The 22,062-nt window shown below is 34.3% G+C and overlaps 1 protein-coding gene across 2 annotated transcripts; it reads left to right on the top strand.

The window, feature by feature from the left end:
- Positions 1–10,619: 10,619 nt before the first annotated feature.
- Positions 10,620–18,159, top strand: LOC133295244 (protein PSK SIMULATOR 1-like). 2 transcript variants are annotated; one of them, XM_061494043.1, is made up of 12 exons: positions 10,620–10,952; positions 11,513–11,838; positions 11,975–12,067; positions 12,177–12,267; positions 13,274–13,352; positions 13,983–14,080; positions 14,302–14,371; positions 14,515–14,618; positions 16,126–16,242; positions 16,778–16,854; positions 16,996–17,040; positions 17,158–18,159. In XM_061494043.1, exons 1-12 carry the CDS (start codon positions 10,641–10,643, stop codon positions 17,654–17,656), a joined length of 1,911 nt encoding a protein of 636 aa, XP_061350027.1. In that variant the 5' UTR covers positions 10,620–10,640; the 3' UTR covers positions 17,657–18,159. The 2 variants fall into 2 exon arrangements, with proteins under 2 accessions (XP_061350027.1, XP_061350028.1); XM_061494044.1 differs by having other exon boundaries at positions 16,791–16,854; positions 17,158–17,295.
- Positions 18,160–22,062: the final 3,903 nt, after the last annotated feature.

Here is a 22,062-nt window from a genome sequence, read left to right as displayed (position 1 = left end):
AATCAAGTTTATCTTTCGTGGATAAAGATCAATACTGCCTACAACATGTCAGACATATTATGTGGCTCTGATGACTTTTAGTTCTTGATCTGTATTTTATGCTTTTGGACTTCTCTTATGCTTATATTTTAGTTATGTTATTTTGGTTATTTTGCATCTCTAGGCCTCTGATATTATGGACTATAGTTACTTAGATTATTATGCATCATTATGAACTTTTAAGGATTATTATGCTTTCCTTCTAGTTTCTTGCATGGATTTCTTTTTTCAGTTGTATGATTTTGCTATATGATCTCATGCTTTTTGATGTTGCCAAAGGAGGAGATGCGTAAATTGAGAAAACCAAAGGCGTATTTTAAGGTAAAAAGGGAAAACCAAAGGCTTATTTTAAGGTAAAGAGGGGGAGAATGAACTTGAAAAATAAAAGGGAGTTACATGAAACCTATATCTTCAAGTTTTACATTAATCATAGATCAGGGGGAGTTTCAACATTATACTTGTCTTAATACATGTTATACTAAACATTCTCTCAATTTGAGTTTGTCATCATCAAAAAGTGGGAGATTGTGGAACCAATGCATTCAATGTAAAGAATATGAAGGTTCAAGAATTTTGATGATAATAAACAATCATGGAAAGAAAGCTTCAATGTACAACAATAAAAAAGAAGTAGATCAAGGCTCAAGCTTCAAGAGAAGACTCTAAGTCCAAACAACCTCAAAGTAATATATTTTAGAACTTAGGATTAGTTGAAAGGGAAATTGATTTGTTACGAGAACAAAACTCAAAGCATTTTTTTCAAATACATGCATTAAAATCATTGTTTGACATTTAAAATTCAGTCCTAACATGAAAACCTATTTTTAAATGTTTATCAAATGATTAAAAGTATTTGAAACTGATTTAAATAAAGAGAAAACCATTTTGGGGTGAAATCCAACTTTTTAACATGTTGGTAATCGATTACCCACTGTGTAGAAGACAAAATAACGGCTATAAAATGGCTAGTTTGCGAAAATGAGTAGAAAAACACCTATGGGGGCCCTCTTTAAATAGAGATTCATGTTCCATTGATTGGACAACTCTTCTTGATCATTATTCTTCATTTAAATCATAATACTTGTTTTATTCTTGTCATCTTGATCATAAATTCTCTTTGAGCTTTATTCTTGTGAGAGTGTCAACACCCATAGTTCTTCAACTTGTATAATCTGTACTTTGAGAGTACTTAGCCATTGTTAAACACCTCCATTTGATTTCTTGAATAGTTAAGGGAGTGAACTCTTCAACTTGTTTACACTTGAAAGGTCATCAAATTCCTAAGAAAAATTGGAGTCAAAAAATGTAAGGCATCAAGAACCTGAAGTCTTAAAAGGTTGTAGTGGTTTGTCAAGCACCCTCAAGCTTTATAGCTAGTGAAAAAGTTTGATCGAGCGACTTCAGTCTGGATGTAGGTCACGGTGGTGGTGATCGAACCAGGATACATCTAGTTGCAATTTCTCTAATTTTACACACCTTCCTTTAGTATTGAAATTGCATTTATAGTTTGCATCTATTTATTTGCTTGCTTATTTTATTAATCACACACTTGCTCTCACACTTTGATTTTTCCTTGTTAAATCATTTTATTGGAGAAACACTCTTTAAAATATCAAATGAGTCATCTTTTGGTGCAAGAACCAACCTTTGGTGTGGCATTTTCGTGCACCTTCTTGGTCTGCATAGTTGGAGCTGTTTGGTGAGCTCCATGAGCCTTTGCTTCTCTGTTTTGAGCCTTGGGGTGAGTTGCCTAACCTTGATCATGAGTTTTAATGATTAAAAGAGGTGTATTTGCATGTTTAATGAGTTAAACAAGTAATCAACTGTTATATGAACTCAAAAGAGGTTAAACATGCATGCTTGGACGTTGGAATGGGTTAAAAACCCAACCTTTGGAAGGATATCTCGCGAAATGCAGAACTGCATTCTGTCGCGAAATATCCGGATATGGGGATCTGAATATCCGGATATTGATATCCGGATATTGGCAGAGAGATATCCGGATATTGATATCCGGATATGCCCCCGACAAATATCCGGATATTCTGGGAATTTCGGAACAGTGACGGTACTGTTCATACAGAATGTCATTTTGGGTTGGTGGACCCATGATTGACTTATGTGGACTTCTGTAATAATTAAACTATGTAAGAATCAAGTGATTAAGGGCTTATGACTTTGTGAGAAGTCTAAAGACGTAAAACGTAAAGGAAGGGCAATGTTCTTAAATCATTTGCTTGTTGTGCATAAATATTGATAATATTGTTGGTCCAAATAGATTGTGATCTTGCTATTTGTGGACTCTGAGGTATTGTGGACTCTTGGCTTGGATAGCTAGCTTGCAAGGTAAGCTTTTGTGTCCTCAGTTTAGCCATTGTCTGTTTCACCATACTCCATGGGGGGGTGGTTTATATACATGATGTGTTTTCATGTATTGTTTTGCTAAAATGCTATTGAAATGTTAAGTGCAAATGCTATATGATATGTATGTGGTGTTCCGTCTAAACAGGAAGCCATGGGGTATTCCTGTGGGCGGGTACAGCATGGGTTGGTATTTATGTGGGTAATAGACGTATTCCTGCATTTCTCTGATTAGTAGAATAGTTATAACACACATGACATGAGTATATGTTGCATTGCACTGATTTTGGAACTGATATTGAAGTACTGCTTTTAGAACTTATATTGCACATGTAGGTGAGCTTGGGGTGGAAGATCCTTGAGGACCCCTTGTCTTACTGAGATTTCTTGTTTAGAGATCTCATTCCACGTTTGAGGGCGCTTATTTCAGGTTCAGGTAATGTGGGGGCTGATGCCTCTGGCGGCAGGAGGCCAAAGCTTAGCTGATGATATTGCTGTTATATCTATGCTGACATGTCTGGATTGGATGCTGTTTATGTTTTCCGCCTTATTATTATGCTGTTGAGGTTGAGACTTATGTGGGGCTCGATGCCTTATTTGGGTGAGCATGGGGTTTGTCCATGCCATTTTATGTTAGTTCTTTGGTTGAGTTGTATAACTTAGTAGGTTGTCCGGTCTACGTGTTGTAGTTCCGTGACCAGAGACATACTTATGTTATTTATTTAATGAGGTATTTCAGTTAGCTGTTTATTTGCAATTTACATACAGGCAATGTTTTGAAAATGAATTAAGTATTCAACTTGGCTAAGTATAATGACGTCATAATTGAAAAGAAAAAGATATTCCGCAATTTTTATTAAGCGCAGCTTAATACGATGATATGATAACACTATCGGATATAAACGGGGTGTTACAATTGTAGTATTAGGAATAGACACATAAGACAAAGAGGAAAGACATGCATAATATGGTGGAGAAAGACGATGATAAGTGGTAACTAATATTAATTGTATACCTGGGCGGAGGGCGAGTATCGCGGGTACCTTTACGAAGAGCAATGAGAAGGTCATTAGCCGAAGGTGGGACCGAAGTCGAGGGAGAAGATGCAGTCGAAAGTGAGCCCATAGAAACATCTAGAAAAACATGTTGTAACTCATCAGGAGAATAGGTGATCGAAAGAGAGTCAGATACATGGACTGGAAAAGTCGAACTGTATTCAAAGGAGTCTACATGGATAGATGACTGAACAGAACTAGAGTCGACGGGAGCATTAGAGGAGGCAAAAAAGGGAACTAATTGAAAGAAGGAAACATTTACAGAGATAAAGGATCGACATAGAGTCGGAGAATAGCAACGGTAACCCTTTTGAGACCGAGGATGACCCAGAAAAATACATTTATGAGACTTGAGAGCTAATTTATCCAAGCCTGGACTGAGATGATGAACAAACCGCGTTAAACCAAAGCCATGTGAGGTCAAAGGATATAAAGGTTGATGAGGAAACAAAATAGAGTGAGGTACCTGCTGATGAAGAACAAAAGAGGGTGTGCGATTAATGAGATAGCATGCAGTGAGAATAACATTTCTCCAGAATTTGTAGGGAACATTGCCATCAATTAACAATGCGCGAGTAGTCTCATCAAGGTGACGGTTCTTGCGCTCGGCTACATCATTTTGTTGGGTGTATGAGGACAAGATCTTTGATGAAGAATGCCATTAGATGAAAAGAATTGCTGAAATTGATGAGATAAATATTCACATGCATTATCACAATGAAAAGTACGAACAGGAATACCAAACTGAGTTTTGATTTTATTATAAAATAACTGAAAAACAGAAAATAACTCAAAATGATTTTTCATTAGAAATAACCAAGTATATCTAGAATAATCATCAATAAATGTAACAAAATACTTAAATCCTAAAGTAGAAAGATGATGACTTGGCCCTCAAATATCATAGTGGACCATAGAAAAAGAAGTAAAAGCTTGACGACTAAGACGACTTGGGAATATACTACAAGTATCTTTCCCAAACTAACAAGACTCGCAATGTAAATTAGAAAGAGACGATAAATGCGGAACCATCTTCTGAAGCTTGGCAAAACTTAAATGACCCAAACAATGATGAATAGTAAGGGGAGAATCCACAGTAGAGCAAACTAAAGTAGAAGAAAAAGTTTGATATAGGCCATGAGACTCACATCTTTTGATAATCTCTTTCCCCGAACTCTGATCCTGCAAAATGACATAAGTTTTAGTAAAGGAAACCACACAATCAATGGATTTGGTCAAACAACTAATGGAAAGTAAGTTAAAATGAGAATATGGAATATAGAGAATATGTTCCATATATAAATTGGGGAAGAGAATAATTGTGCCGATTCCACGGTATTGGACCAAAGACCCATTGCCATAGTAATAGTAAGAAATGAACTAGTGGTACAAAGAGAGGTGAATAAGGACTTATTACCAGAAATGTGATCAGAAGCCTCATAATCAAGAGTCCAAGGTCCTAGAGATTGTAATTAAGAAATCCCAGTAAAATAATTACCAGTGGGAGCAATGGAGGCAATGGTACCAGATGCTTACTTCTCAGACCACCAAGTTACGAATTCATTAAGAAGAGTTGCAAGAGGTTGTGCTGCAGAAGATAACCCTAGATCAGTAGCACTAGACAGAGTCTGAGCAACATGAGCACTCCGAGGAAGCTGAGGTGGCTTGCTATGGATCTTTCAATAGCGGTCAACAATATGATTGGTCTAATAATAATGAGTGCAGAGTAACCAACCCTTAGAGGGTTTACGTCCATGACCAGAGTCCTGAGCAGCAAGGGTAGAGGAGTCAGATGTGTCAACCGAAAAGACATAAGGCATAATAGTTGTTGATGATGTAGAGGGCTTAGGTGGAATCCTAAGCAAAGTAGACATCACAAAATCTAATGTAAGAATAGTAGCAGATCCCAAAATCTGATCACTGGATCAAAAACAAATGGGGAGGTAAACCATATAGAATCAACAACATAAAAGAGTACTATGTTGTTCCCGTTCCGTATCAACATCACTAGAAATTCATTGACATCATGAATCATAATCTGAGCTTTCACCAAGTACGCAGACATAAGACAATCAAAATCACGAGGGGCAAAGGTAGACATCAATTTCAGACACACATCACTGAGTAGTTGCGTGTCATTTGTGTACAAGGCCTTTGCCTGACTCCAAACAACTTGACAAGTATTTGCATATCAAAAAATTTGCTTAATGAAAGGATGAAAAGTGGAATTAATGAGACTGACAATTAAGCATCAATCATCTTCCATTTTGTGCACTCATTGGCTGCAATAGTTTCAGCCTTAGTAGTGGGTTGAGACGTATAATTTTGCCCATCTAACCAAAGTTGCAGATTTGACGATCAAGAACTATATTTCGACCCATCCAATTTATCCACACTAAGCGGAGCAAGGATATAATTGGTAAAAATAATAGACTTGGATTTGGAGCAGTCGGAGTCCTATAAACATAAGATGTAGGAGAATCCATAATTACCCAAATAAAAAGAGAACAAAAATAATCAGAAATGTTTGATCACAAAACTAACCGGAACGAGTGAGATTTGTGCGTCACCAAAAATGATGTCGAAGCACCAAAACAAGACCAGATCCAGAATAGTCTCAGATAGAGGAGAAGAGCCTAACAGGTCGCCACTAGAAACGGTTCTCCATGCGCCTCCACGCACCGGTTAACTGAAAAGAGGCACTTCTCTTCCAAGCGCGCGTGCGTGATGGGATAGAGACAAAACTTGGACAGACAAGATCGTGCGGATGAGACGATCACAATAGTGGTCAATGGCGGACGTATGGCGGTCAACATTGGTTCTGATGGCCGTTCACGAATAGAAAGGTCCGGCAACGACGCATAGATGATCCAAGAAAAAGCGACATCCGAAAACTGACAAGGAGACAATATCCGAAAAGAAATTGAAAATTCGATGAACAGTGGGTTCACCAGAAAAGTGAAAAGGATCAAGGTCCCTCTCGTTATACTCTGATACCATGTTAAGTAACAAGAGACGAAATGAACATTGATGAATCAGTATATTGAATTGATACATGAGTGTACTAATATATAGAAACTCTAATGGGCTTAGCCCGGACCTAGCCTAGAAAATAAATATTTATAAATAATACAATTATTCTTTCCAATATGGCGCATTAATTTGGGCACAACTCACGAGAGCTTGCCGAGTGGCACTAAGGGTGGTCGTTTGTGTAATATACGATTTATTATTAAAAGCCAGTGATCATATTGATAATGACCTATGGTGATATTGGAATGGGCACAAATTTAAATTTGATTGGCTCTTACAATCGATCTTCTGATCAAGGCTCGTGCTTTGCAATGAACACCAACATTTTATGGGATTTCAAAGTCATTTTCATTTTTTTTTTAATTTCTTCTATTTATTTTTGTACGAATAATTTTATAATTTTGATTATTTTCTTTTTCGTTGTCTATTTAAGAGCTTTGTGAATCCTAGTTTATTTGGTTATTTTTTAGTGAATAAAGATATTATTGAGAGCCGTAACTATTATGAATCGTTGTTCCTTTTGTATACCTGAACTGGTTTGGAACCAACTATAAATCATAAATTGGTGTTGAACCATGAACTGTTCGTGAAAAATAATATCAGTTTGGTTTCTTGAGCCGAAATTGGTTTAAACATATTTGATTCTGTTTGGTTTAGCAAAAAAAGTTATTCTAATTGCAAAAGGTGTATATAAGAAATAAATTTTCTTTTATAGTATGAGAAACTTAAATTTTTAATGTTTAATAATAGAAATTTTATAACAAAATCAAAGGAAAAAGATGACAGTGAAATTAACAAAACAAAAGAGTGACCGGTAGAGGGAAACAAAAGTAATTGAGAGAAAAAAAAGTGGAAGAGAGGGAGAGAAAAAGGTTGTACAAAAAATAGAAGATTACTTACTAGATGAAAGTTACAAAATTTATGAAATTATAACCTTGGAAAAAATGTTTCGTATGCAACATAAGATAAAATTATTTTCAATAATTCTAAAAGATGTCATTTTGGGGGTTGGAAAAAATGCAGGGTATTTAAATAATTTTACTTTTCTTTTGTATCATGTAATTTTCTTAAAATACTTTGTATTTTTTTCATCAAGAGATAATTTTATTTCATATTGCAGGAGAAACATTAATCTCCATGACTTTATATTTGTTACCAAACGGTGATAACTCAGTTGGTGTACGAGAGCTGAGTAGGTGGAGGTAAGAACATGTGTTTGATCTTTCATAATATCACCTTTAGGAAGGGTTTATTTTAAAGTCTTAATTTTGAACCCGTCTTGAATCGAACTAGTCGTGAAATAATGAATCGATTAGAATATTTGAAAAAAAAACTTTATATTTGTTTGTTATAGAGTTAAGTAAAATGTTACACACTTCTCTCAAGAAAAATACAACATTTTTGCTAAAGTTAAAAAGAAATATAAATTTCTTAAGAGTGCCAAAGTAAAAATATGTATATGTATAAAAATACGTATATGTATAAAAATAAAAAAATTGTTTTAAAATTGGAGAGAAAACTAATTTATGAAACGTTACTGTAATTTAAAATTTAAAATTTAAAGATCAAATTATTTTAATTTTCAAATTTCAAAAGAGACCAACGTAATTTCTTTTCTTAACAATTCTAAATTAATAAATTAAATATTTTCCAGTCATTCTCCCACTCTCCCTCTAGATTTGTCAAGGTTACAGTTTATTTCTTACTCTCTTGATGATGGTTTTCGTATGATACCATATGGTGATTTGTATAATTGTATTAATATTTTAGTTTACGGTTTATAGTTAGCGATAATAAACGGAGAGAGAAAGTGGAAGAGGTGAAAGAAATAAAAATGAGCTGTGCCATTATTTGGAATAAATTTTCAGCACATTACATACACTGAAATTCAGTATATTTATTTGTTTATTTTATGACATGTGAATTAAAAAATATCATATCATCTAAAAAAAGATAATATTTTTTTTTTACATGTCATAAAATAAGTGAGAAATATATTGAATATTCGATATATCTAATGTACTAAAAATGTATTTCATTATTTGATGTGTTTGTTGGAAGGATGATAACTTCTCCTACATTTGTAGAAGTTTTTTTTTATCCCTTAGTGTCTGCTTGAATACACTTTAAAAATAAAATAAAAGTTAAACTGATTTTATTTTTTGAAATTATGATTTTTGACTCTTAAAAAAAAAATACAAAACGCTACTTTTTATTAAAAGTATTTTTTAAAAATTAATCCAAATACAAAATAATTATACCTTTTTAAAAAATTTATTCTGAAAAATAATGCATAATTTTTTTTAAAGCTGAACAGACGGATAGGCGGATTGCACGTCATTACTATTTTCTCAAGGTTTTTTTTTTCCAAAGAAAATTGATTCTTTTGTGTAAAAAAAAGTCTGACATAGTTACGTGGGAAAATTATAAATCTATAATAAATAAATTAATGGTTATAATTTAATAATTATTTATTTTAATATTTTTTTCTTTTATTATCGTTGACTATTTTGTATGATTATAATTTTTTACATGGCAACGTTTTTTTTTTTTATATATATAATGATCCATTTTGAATAGAGATTATTTTATTTAAATTTTTATAACAAGTTGAGTCTATAACAGGACAAAGTAAGCTATCTTTGGACAGGTAGTTAGTCATGAAATGAAAGAAAACAGAATCACTTATTGTATTTAATATTTTTACACAAAACTAGGCAAAACGACCTAATAAGTAGACCAAACTCAATCAAAATTAAATTTTCCAAACATAAACCGACCTAATAACCTATGAACCGAAAACTAAGGGGTCATGCTTAATTGCTTGTGTCCCGTGTAAGTGCGAAGTACTGCAACTTGCAGGTTAAGTCAATGCAAGTAACCGTGAAGAAACACTTTTTCATGCCTAGCCTGTACGCTACGGTCTATGGCCCTGGCCCACCCTAACAATGGTTGGACCGAATTCACAATAGTCAACTCCGAACCCCATTCCCATACTACGGACATGCCCTTTCTCTGACCTGATCGTGTATCTCACGCGCCAATTTTCTTTCTTTTTTCTCAAATTTCTTTGATTACTCATTTAAGTAATAAAAATAACAGTTTTTCTTATTAAGTTTTTAACAAAGCTGACTTGAATTTGTGATAACTAATTAAATTGGAATAATCCCATCTAAATTTATCACGTGTTTGGTGGTCATGCGCTCCGTTCTAATTCTTTATCATTTGTCACAAGTAAAGTAATCTCTATTGTTATCAAAAAAAAGAAAAAAGAAAGAAAGAAAGTAATCTCTATTAATACTGACTTAAAATGCAAATCAAAATTAAACTGAAACAATCTTGTATTATTATAATTATTATTATAATTTTTTGAGATTTTTGTAACGATTCATTAATTAATCTGATCAAATTAGTTATCTAGGATCATAAAAATGATAAAACTCTCTATCCAAAACTCATTCATGACATTGATTAAGAATCTATTTGACACCTCTCTTTTTAAAGTTAAAGCTAAAAAAAATCTTTAAAAATAAAATTACAAGTTTGATAATTATATAAACTTTTAGCTTAAAAATTATTTTTATTAAAAAAAGCACATATTTAAAAAAAAAAACTAATACAACTTAAAAAGGGTTCCTCCTAAATCTTTTTGATTTTTGATTTTGTTTTCATTATAAAAAGTTTTTATAAAAATAAAAAATTTTATAAAAATTTATTTAATCTAACTTTTACTTATAATAAAATAAAATAAAAACTCCCAACAATCACTAAATTGGAATAACCCCACTGCCAGCCAGTATGTTGTGCTTTTCGGTAAATTCGGTTCCAATTTATCACGTGTTTGGTGGTCACGCGCTCCATTTTAGTTCTTTATCATTTGTCACAACTCACAAGTAACCTCTATGAAATATCAATCTTCCATCATTACAATTCACAACTCTTTTTATGTTATCTCGTTGGCGCTTTAGACTTTTTTAACGCTCAAATTCTAATATTCAAATTGTCTTCTTCTTACCCTTTTGGAATTTTGCTTTTCCAACCCTTGTTTTTCTTCCCCCCCTACACTTACCACCTTAGTAGTAGTTATTTATAAACCTTACTATTTTATTTTCTGGTAGTCTCTGGTAGGAGTAGTAGTAGTAGTAGTAGTAGATGGCAGGGAGTTCAAATTCGAAGATTGAATTGTTGGTGTGGTTATCTCGAGTCATGGGTGGTCTTTGTTCGAGGTCCGAGGAGGAGGAAGATGACCGGATGTTTGTCAACGCCGCTGAGAAACGTGGCGGCAACAACGGTGGTGATTTCACGACGGCGCCTCAGGTACGAGGAAGAATGGAGAGGAATGTGGAAGTGGAAGAAGAACCTTCTGGAACCAGTACTGCTACTGCTACGAATAGGAACGAAGAGTTCTACGATGGAATCCCAGTCTTTGGAAATGATTCTTGTCCCCACAAGTCTAGGTCTAAGGTTGGTTTGTTCTTTTTGTAAACAATAACTCTTTTTCTGCTTGTGGATACTCTAAAAGTGAGTAAAGATTAATGTTGTTGCGATTTGAGTTTATAATGTTTGTAATTCCTGTAATAGCTTGTATAATTTGGAAATAGGGTTTGCAATTGGGATTTAGGGATTATTAGTTAGTAATTAGGAATTTTAGAATAGTGTTGTTTATTTTATTTATAGTTGTATTTACTATCCTAGTTTGTGTATACATGAGTCTTAAGATTAGGTTGGTTGTCCTAGTCAGTGATATACAAGGAAAGTTATTCATCTTGAGGGCTTTGGATGCCAACAGGCTTTGTTTCGGATATAGATCAAATCATGTGATTCTTCCTAATAGCTTAAACTTTAAGGAGAGTTAGTATTAAAGCTTTTATGATCAAGAGGTTAGGACCCATTCTACATAATTAAGATGAATTGTAGCACAAGGTTTAATGAGCTTGTGCATTGTCCAATAATGTCCATGCATGTGTGAGGAGGCATGTATAAGCCGTTCATTGCTTTCTATCTAATAAATTTATCTATTTCAGGTCTCAGAGGTGAGTTCACGCCTGGGCAGAGCTGGTACTATTGGGTTTGGGAAAGCAGTGGAGGTTTTGGACACTCTTGGGAGCAGCATGACGAATTTAAATGCTGGCAGTGGATTTGTTTCTGGAGCTGCTATAAAGGGGAATGAAATTTCTATATTAGCTTTTGAGGTTGCAAACACAATTGTCAAAGGTTTTAATCTTCTGCAATCTCTTTCCACGAAAAGCATTAGGCATTTAAAAGAAGAGGTGCTTCTTTCAAACGCTGTGCAAGATTTAGTATCAAAGGAAATGGATGAACTTCTCAGTATTGTTGCTGCAGACAAGAGGTAAGTATTGGATTAAATCGCATTACTTAAGAGTAGCTAATGTTCCATCAGTAAGCTAACTTCATATTGTTTTGCATTACCATGACTCTATAATATTAAAATGTCAACTGTATATGATTTTGAATTATGTTATCAGGAGGGAGTTGAAAGTTTTTTCTGACGAGGTGATTCGTTTTGGAAATCGTTCAAAGGATCCTCAGTGGCACAACTTAGACCGTTACTTTGAGAAGTAATATAAATTGTACTCACTCAATTCGTGTAGCGTTTCATTCATCTTCAAAAAAATATTTAGCGTTTCATCTATTTATTATGAGCGTCTTTCTTGTCGTAAAATTTAGGATTAACAGAGAATTAAATGCTCAAAGACTGTCAAGAGATGAGGCAGAATCAATAATGCAACAATTGATGACTTTGGTTCAGTTTACAGCTGTGAGTGTATTCCTCATTTTGCTAAAGAAAATACTTAATGCTGCTCATGGACTGATATTTACTTTTGAATCTGAAAATATAAGGAAATCAGAAAGAAAAAAAAAATTATTGGTAAAAGTATTTGCAATATAAGAACAATTAACTCAAGTGGTTAACTAAATTTATAAATAATTATTCATTATACCACTCTTTCAATATGGTTAACCAGATGAGTGATTTATTGTTCCCAAATAAGGAATATTTTTCCAAGATTCCTTTATTGTAATTTTCCCAAACACGTATTACAAGAGAAATTGATTGAAGGGTTTTGGACTGGTTACTTTATATTTCTATATTACATATCCATTGCAAAGAGAGTTTTCTTTTTTCTCCATCTCATTCTCTATGTCCTAATTGATACCTTTTATATGTATCATGATTTATGCTGCAAGATAAATGGGGAATTTCTGAATTCAACTACTTTAGCTTCGTAGTAATCCGTGGGTACTTTTAACTACTTATTTTGATTTCTATCATCAGCCTAGAATATAACTTGTATTCATGTAAACCTGACATTGAATATGTATCAAAATTTTATGACACGTTTTGAAATGAAACCAATATGCCAATATGATGGTTAGGTGTACTTTCCTCTTGGTTAGATTTAATCATTATTCATTTTTATGTACGAATTGCTTGTTATTGAAGGATTGGACTATCATAAATAAATATGGTAATATCGTATACACTTATTTATAAATTGATAGTGTATTAAGTAACCTGAGGTGTAAGGAATCCTTTTATTGTACCTTTTGCAGTGTCAGCTCATCTGTACTTGCTCCCGTTTTGGGCTACTTTATCTTCTTGGTTTTCTATTAACTCTCCTTGGCTGCAACTAATTGCTTTATTAAGTCTCACTATACAGTGATTTTGTTCCTTCATGCATTTGCTTTTTTATTCAACATAGTATTTTTATATGGGATTTATTTGTAAAAGAAACTGGAAAATTGATTTTCTCTGGCTGCAGGAATTGTACCATGAATTACATGCTTTGGATAGATTTGAACAAGATATTCAGCATAAGTGTGAAGAGGAGGATCAAAGAGGTAATTGTGGAGTATCACCCATGACATAAGATGCAACACTAAAGTTTTGTTTGTGAGTAGCAATTCTTAACCTAAGCCAAAACTCTTAAAGAGTTTTAATCAAAAGTGAAGATTAAATTTGTTATTGATTTTTTGTATTTAAATAGAATGATCATTTGGATGGTGATAAATGTGTGTGGAACTTGAGGTCAAGGCTTACATTGATCATGTAATTGGTTCTGAAATGTTGAAAAAGTGTACACTAGTATTAACTATTATTTTCACCAAGAACTGTGAAATGGATATAGGAACTAGATATCGATATTATGCTTCAGCTGTGTCCTACTTTTCCTTTACGATCTGCCTTTGGGTCTCATTGAAAGTCATCCCTATTAAAGTATAACAGAAGAGTCAGATCTTGGTTGCCAAAACACCTACTTTTGGTTTTCACTGATATTTTATTTTATTTTATTAGAGTCAGAACTACATATTCTTGTTGTGAATATAATTCTGAAGGCCTAAATGATTGTTTCCTCCTTTGAAGAAACAGACACTCTGACCCAGAAGTTTGACCTTGCAGTATATTTAGCAGTATTTGCTTATTTAGTCTCTCATAGATATACATTTGACCTTAAGTATCTCATCATATAGGTGATAGCCTTGCGTTCCTGAGGGCGGAAATTAAAACTCAAAGGAAGCAAATTAAACATTTAAAGAAAAAATCACTCTGGTCTAGAAGTTTGGAGGAGGTAACTTCAGATTGCTCCTTGATTTGTTTATCTCATCCCTCAGTATCCTCTTCCCTAGTTGTTTTATCCTCCATTAGACTGTCATTATATCTGATACACGTCTGATGCTGAAGAGATTATAGAGAATTGTTTTTTATTTATAGAGCTGTTTTCATTGTGTGCATAACATAAATGGAGAACTGAGAAAAGTTTAGTATAATTCATTATCTAATGGATTACAGGTTCTGGAGAAGCTTGTAGACATTGTCCATTTTTTGCATTTGGAGATAAGCAATGCTTTTGGCAGTGCAGGTATGTACCCGCTAAAGGCCATTAGATCATGCTTGCTTCACTTGATTTGTTATGCTGTTCTGGTGTCACTTAATGTTACAACTATCATTTCTGTTCAATGTGATGACTTACTTATAATGTTGTTCATCCCTGGGTACCTGCAGATGGCCACAAACCATTAATTGGACATACAAGCAATCACCAAAGGTTGGGCCCTGCTGGCCTTGCTTTGCATTATGCCAATATAGTGCTACAAATTGATACACTTGTAAGTTGATGTTCTTTATTGTATTTACTTCATTCCATGCCTGTTCCTTTTAGTGCCTTACCTTGGACAAGGTGAAAATATAATTGAGTTTCTAGAGTTTCTTCTCTTTTTGCTTTTAGTATTGAATTTCTTTTTTGTTACTTTTCTTTTACTTTCCTTCTATTACATTCAGATTTCATGTAATTGGATTAGACCTGTAAATTTAATTTTTTTAATCATTCATTTTTAAAGAGGGAAACCTAACCATGAATTGTTCTGTAGTGAAGCCAAGCAATTAATTTCTATAAATTTGGCTGCCATTGACATTACATGGTGCAATTTCTGTAGAAAATGCCATGTACTTTCAAGTTTCTAACACTAACTACCTTTCTGGTTGCTACTTGCTACACCGTCTCTGACTTGGCCTTGAAAGTGGATGATCCTACTTTTTTGAAGTGAATATTGGATGATCCTCTAAACTTAAAGATGTATAACATTTTCTAATGAAAGAATATTGCCCTAATCTTGTGACTGTGCACCCAATATGAAGGTATCAATGTCTTAAGGTCATTATGTTTGTAAATGTTAGACTGGGGTATAAATTGTTGATATTTCTTTTTGTAATGTTGACCGTGTTATATAGCTGTTGTAGACATTTGTGGAGGTTGTTATGACTTATTATTTTGAAAGAAATGTTCTCTAGAACTGTTGATATAATATGGTAGTATATTTCTCATGCATGTTGCAACTAAACCAAAGAAAAAATCTGGCATTTTCTTAGTTAATTTATTATCAACTATATTTGCTGCCTTCTACCTTTATTTTTACCATGGAAAAGCCATTTGTTGTTCCTTTTTTCCTTGTTTCTTAAGATTCAAACTTCTAAATCGGAAGTTAGCTAATGCTTGGGAAAATATCAAATTCTATTTCTTTTTTGGTTTTGAACTATTTCTCGGTTGTAGTTGAACTTCCTAATCTGACAAAGCATCAAACATATACCTTCAATTTTCAATGGATAGCACATTCTAGTCACTGGATACCATAGCCTGATCCAAAATGAAATGAAAATGAGTTCCTATAAAACAGTTTTAGTGATAGAAATATACATTCCTAAGAAAAAACTAACAGCTTGGTGCACTCACATGATCTCTCATTCACCAAGTGTGGTCCTATATGTTAATCTCTTGATGATGCTCCACCTGCGTGCATGAACTGCATGTGTCATTAAAGGATTGAAATGCTCTTGGCAGGCCCACATTTATTTTTTCATAACTAGGTTTGCTGCAGACAGTACGCTTACAACTAACGTAAGAGGGATCTAGGCATCTGTATATTTAATTCAGGACTCTTGTGCTTTTATCAGGCTACACATTTATGCTTGAATGTGTGATAATTGGGATATCATTTGTTTACTGCTGATTTTTTGTGTACGTTCCTTGTCTGCGTAAGGGTGTAGTTGTACTAATTCATAGCTCAAATTTCTCCTAGCATTAAGAGCATTGTACTAAGTCTGTGCTGATGCTGTCAGGTAGCCAGATCCAGTTTTATGCCTGCAAATACAAGGGATGCATTATATCAAAGCTTGCCTCCTAATATTATATCAGCTCTGCGTTCCAAATTACCTTCCTTTCATGTTGAAGAAGAGGTATGACTATCTGCTAATACTTTTCTATTATTTCCGCTTAAAAAAATAAAGGTCTGGAAAATTTAGAATATAGATAGAAAGGCTTTAGATTAATCACACTTTGCCTCTAGTCGCAACTGATGGGAAGAATGTATCAATTTTAAAATAGTTAATCTATTAATCAATATGCTACTACACTTGCTAGTTGAGGTGTAAGTTAGGGTATTTTCCTTTTCCTATTAATCAATAACTCCTCAATTAACCTCCTCGTCAGCATCAATTAGTCATCCGTAGTAACCAGTCCTCAATTAATGCCCTTGATTTCATTAACCATTACTTCCTTCACCCATAAGACTTGCGTTCTTACTTTCCTACATGGTTAACATGCAAATGCCATACATAATTAGCATGCTGAGGAAAATGCTTAGCAAATTTTGAAATCAACTTTATTGTGCTTTCAGTTTTCCGCTTCCAACCAACGAAGAAAATCTTCTAAATTACATTTTGTTTTTGTTTTTTTTGCTCTTTCCTCATGGTTGCTGACTGACTCCTGCAGCTAATTGTAGCAGATATCAAAGATGAGATGGAGAAAACATTACATTGGTTGGTCCCGATTGCCACAAACACATCCAAGTAAGATGTCTGGCTTTTTGTCAACTAGCTCCTTACTACCCACGTGAAAAGCTTTCTTTAATTATCAGTTTATTTACTTTATATATAAGCTAACTCTAGTCCTTTTGGCTTTTTCTTTTCATTTTTTTAAATTTGATTCAGAGCGCATCATGGTTTTGGATGGGTAGGGGAGTGGGCAAACACTGGGTAAGTAGCAAAGTCTCTGCTACTCTATTTCGAATTAGAAACTTGTATGTTTTTCCACACTGTATTTTTAGTGCTTTTAATCCTTTCTGATTGTAAATACTTTCTTGGTTCTTGAAGCTCTGAGCTGAATAGGAAGACTTTCCAGTCTGGGGTCATGCGGATAGAGACATTCCACCATGCAGATAAAGACAAAGTAGAAAATTATATTCTTGAACTTCTCTTATGGCTTCACCGCTTGGCCATAAAAAATAAGGCTGGCAGTGATGCTGACAAAGTGAGGTCTGCCATCAAGTGTCCTATTGGCACTACCTTGCAAAAGACAAATAAGCAATCTGCAAATGCCCAATTACCATTGTTGACATTTGATGAGCAAAACATGCTTCAGGATGCAAGTAAGAAAAAAAATATTAGAGGGATCAGTAAAAGCTTGGACTTTGACAATGCGAAGACTAGATTGAGGGAGAACAGCAGACTGACCAAGAGTTACAGTCATTCATCAACTAAAAGCAAGGAAGTATCTTTTAACAGGATTTTGTCTAAGCTTCCTGTGATTGATTTTGATATTGACAAAGAAAGAGCACTGAACGTGATCGACAGACTAGATGTGATCAGATAATTTGCAAGTTCTCTTGATTGCCTTTGAAATTAATGGAAAGGAGTAATAATACATGTGGGCATAAGAGTGGGATATTCTTTCTGAAAGTGTTGAATGCCATATTTTTGCACCACCTTTGGCACCCTGGATTCCCTTAGCTTCATTAGGTTGCTTTGTTTCGTTGAAGTTCCACATGGTATGTAGATATCATCTTTGTATGGGCACCCAGGTAATTGCTGTGACTACATAGGCATTCATGATTGTATCTATGTGACTGCAGTGCCTACATAGTGCTGTAGGGGTAGACTCTGGTTTCATTCTCGAGAGTGTATATACTATACGAGGAAATGAGGATATAGTGCCCATCGTTTTGCACAGCATTTATTTGTGGGTTTGGTTGCCCATGCTCACTGCGGAATCTAGAAACCTTTTCTGAAATGTAGTTCCTTTTGTGATAGATTCTGGACCATATCAATGTTAACGTAAATTCCTTGATTCACGTCGTGTAACGATAAGAACTTGATGCCATACGTGAGTTATGCTGTCAATTTAACAAACTTGGTTGCAGATTTTGTTTAAAAATGAACCATCTCAAGAGTGATTTTTTTAAAATGTTAATATTATGTTTGTAGATTGAAGGTAATTGCCGAATGGAAAGTAATTAGGCAAATAATTATGTTATTGTTTACTAACGATGTTTACATAAAATTGTCTTAGTATACGTGGGATATGAGATGAACTAATTGACAAATTTAGCAAATAATATTTGTGTGTGTATATATATATATATCGTTACCTTTACTATTTTAGTTACTAATGCTGTAAAGATTAAGCGATTAAATTAATTTCATAATTATTTGAGCTTGTGTGTCTTGAAAGCTTAAAAGAGGTGATAATTTGAAATATAACAAATTATGATTAAATTCAAGTCCAAATGAAGTAGCAGATGTTATTGTGATTTGTTTGGTAAGAAAAGAAAAGTAACATATTTAGCATGATTTGAAATCTAAGATTTGGGACATGTTTTGAATTATTTGATGGTAATTATGTATTTAATTTTAGAAGTTAATTACCATTATATTTATTTTAGGAATTTTTCTTATTTTTAGGATTTTGGATTTTGAATTAATTTATAATTAGTCTATAAAAAGGTGCTCATGACCCTTATTGTTATTATTTTGATAATATAATTGAGAATTGAAGGGTTGCTTTTTATCGTATCTCAACGCTCTGTTTAGTCATTTTTCTATGCGCTTTCGGCATCATTGGTATCAGAGTATTAGGTTGCCTTCAACCAATGGCTGAACAGAATCATAGAGGTCGTGGATGGCGGAGTTGTGAGGGTAGGGGATGTGGATTCGTTCTTGAAGAAGATAGACAACATACATATAAAATGAAGAGTTCGTAAGGAAAATCCTAGATTTGAAGCGACAACTTGAGCAGGCGTTGGATAAGAAAATCCAAGTTTTGGAGTGACTGCTTGTGCGGGCTCAGAGCAAGAAAATGATTTGGAGCGATGACTCGTGCAGACGCATAGCGTGAAAATCCAAATTTTGGAGCGACAACTTGTGGAGGCGCAAAGCATGAAAATCCAAAATTTAAAGCAGTGACTTGCGAGAACAAAGTTGGGCATTCAATTTGAAAAAAGAATGGAATTAGAGGACACATCTGATGATGAAGAGGAGCACGTCAATCTCCTCGAGATTCCAAACCAAGGTCAGAATTGGGAAGTACGACTCGAAAATCAGTCAACTTTTCAAGATATCGAGATACAAATCGACATTCATGACTTTGCTGTATATGATCATAAAACAGTTTATGATGATTATCCCATTTAGTATGATTATCTATCTTATGAAGCAAATTCAGTTTATGATATATTTCAGTCTATTACAAATCTAATAGAGAATCTGATAATGAAGATCTAATAGAGAAAAAATTATCAATTGAGTTTTTACTTAAAGATATTAGTATCATTGAAGATGAAAAAGATTCAAGGATGAATCTTTTCCTAGCATGGGAGAATGATGCACTTACAGTTAACTCATTGCATATGGCTCAACTATTGATTCAAAAAGCTTAGAGTCAACCACAATTGTGACCCAATAAATATAACCCAATTATTAAAAGAAACAGTAATTTAAAATATAATAAATTGCGGACAAATTCAAGTTCAAATAAAGCAGCATATTTGATTGTGATTTATTTGGCAAAAAAATGAAAGCAACACATTTGGCATGATTTGAGATATAAGTTTGGGACATGTTTTGACTGATTTTAATTTTAATCATTTATTTATTTTTAGAAGTTAATTATCGTTATATTTATTTTAGGATTTTAGATTTTGAATTTTCGATCAATTTATAATTAGTTTATAAAATGGTGCTTAAGATCCGAATTAAGTAGGAAGATATTCCTAAGACTGCTTTCCGATCTAGATACGTACATTATGAGTACCAGTACCGTTTGAACTCACTAATGCTCCGACTGTGTTTATGGATTACATGAATCGCATATTTAAGCCATTTCTGGATTAATTCGTGATCGTGTTTATTGATGATATCCTGGTATATTCTAAGAGTAGAGAAGAGCATGCAGATCATTTGAGAACTGTGTTGCAAATTCTTAGAGAGAAATAGTTGTATGCAAAGCCTTCAAAATGTGGATTTTGGCTTTCTCAAGTGAAATTCTTGGGTCACGTCATTTCCGCTGATGGAGTGGTGGTTGATCCTAGCAAGATAGAGGCGATTATTGATTGTGAGAGACCCAAGACCGTAACTGAAGCAAAGAGTTTTCTGAGATTGGCCAGTTATTATCGGAGATTTATCAAAGGGTTTTCTACACTGGTTCTTCCATTGACCCGTTTTACTCGGAAGGATGCTCCATTTATTTGGACTCATGAATGCGAGGAATGTTTCCAGAATCTTAAGAAGAAATTGACGATAGCTCCAGTGTTAGTACTTCCTGATCTGGAAGGTGAATTTGAATTATAAACCGATGCTTTGAAGAGAGGATTGGGTGGTGTGTTGATGCAAGATAAGCGAGTAGTGGCATATGCATCGAGGCAGCTGAAATCGCATGATGAAAATTATCTGACCCACGACTTGGAGCTTGTTGCGATCGTTTTTAGGTTGAAACAATGGAGGCATTTATTGTATGGAATGAAGTTTGTCGTATTTAGTGATCACAAGAGCTTGAAGTACTTGTTTGATAAAAAAGAATTGAATATGAGACAACGACGGTGGACTGAGTTCTTAAAGGACTACGACTTTGAATTGAAGTATCATCCCGGCAAGGCTAATGTTGTAGCTGACGCATTGAGCCAAAAATCTGTGAGCGTAGTCAGTATGATGATGAGAGATTATGATGTGAATGAGAGGTTCAGAGATATTAAATTATCAGAAGTTTTTGCAGGTACAATTTGTGATATCAAAATTACAAGAATCGAAAATGATTTGCTGACCAGAATTAAAGAAGCGCAACTGCAGAATGAAAATGTTAAATGATTTAAAGGTCAGAGTGGTGTATCCTGGAATGAGCATGGTATACTATTATATCAGCCATCAGGGCCGTATTGTTGTGCCTAGGCAGTTGGCGGAGAAAGTTATGACAGAGGCCCACAATGGTTAATTCACTGTCCATCCAGAAGCTACAAAGGTGTATCAGGACCTAAAGATTAAATTTTGGTGGCCTGGTATGAAGAAAAACATTGTCGAATTTGTCTCTAAGTGTCTTGTTTGTTAGAAGGTCAAAATTGAACATCAAAAGCCTAATGGTATGTTACAACCTCTGGGTATTCCTGAATGGAAATGGGAGAGTATCTCCATGGATTTTGTAGTGGGATTACCGCGAACACAGGCGAGTTATGATTCTATATAGGTAATTGTGGATAGATTTACAAAGTCCACACACTTTTTTCCAGTACGGATAGATTTCTCTCCTGAGAGATTGGCTAGGCTCTATGTGAAGGAGATTGTGAGGCTTCATGGGGTGCCTGAGAGCATTGTTAGTGATCAACACCCGAAGTTCACTTCTCGCTTATAGGGAGCATTACAGGAGGCTCTTGGCACTCAGTTGAGACTGAGCACTGCCTATCATCAACAGACGGATGGTCATACTGAGAGGACTATTCAAACGTTGAAGGATATGCTGAGGGCTTGCACCTTGGAGCAGTGTACTGCATGGTACAAATATCTCTCGCTGGTTAAGTTCTCATATAATAATAGTTTCCATGCTAGTATGGGTATGGCTCCCTACGAGGCCTTTTATTGTCGCAGGTGTAGGACACCTACTTGCTGGTCAGAGGTTGGAGACACAGAATGATTTGGATTGGATTTTGTTCATGAGACTACTGAGCAGGTGAAAATGATTAGGGATCGTATGAAAAAGGCTCAAGATCGTCAAAAGAGTTATTATGATCTCAAGCA

Source organism: Gastrolobium bilobum, unplaced genomic scaffold (assembly GCF_033153095.1).
Source record: "Gastrolobium bilobum isolate Gb01-03AN ecotype WA unplaced genomic scaffold, APGP_CSIRO_Gbil_v1 utg30092, whole genome shotgun sequence".
NCBI lineage: Eukaryota > Viridiplantae > Streptophyta > Magnoliopsida > Fabales > Fabaceae > Gastrolobium > Gastrolobium bilobum.
Note: the sequence above shows the minus strand (reverse complement) of the source record. Positions and strands in the feature narration are given on the sequence as shown.

Bases quoted from the DNA above. Each gene is read 5' to 3' on its own strand.
- LOC133295244 (XM_061494043.1), top strand. From the start codon at position 10,641: ATGGCAGGGAGTTCAAATTCGAAGATTGAATTGTTGGTGTGGTTATCT. The intron at 10,953-11,512 runs GTTGGTTTGTTC...TATCTATTTCAG, and splicing joins CCCACAAGTCTAGGTCTAAG to GTCTCAGAGGTGAGTTCACG. The intron at 17,041-17,157 runs GTAAGTAGCAAA...TGGTTCTTGAAG, and splicing joins GGGGAGTGGGCAAACACTGG to CTCTGAGCTGAATAGGAAGA.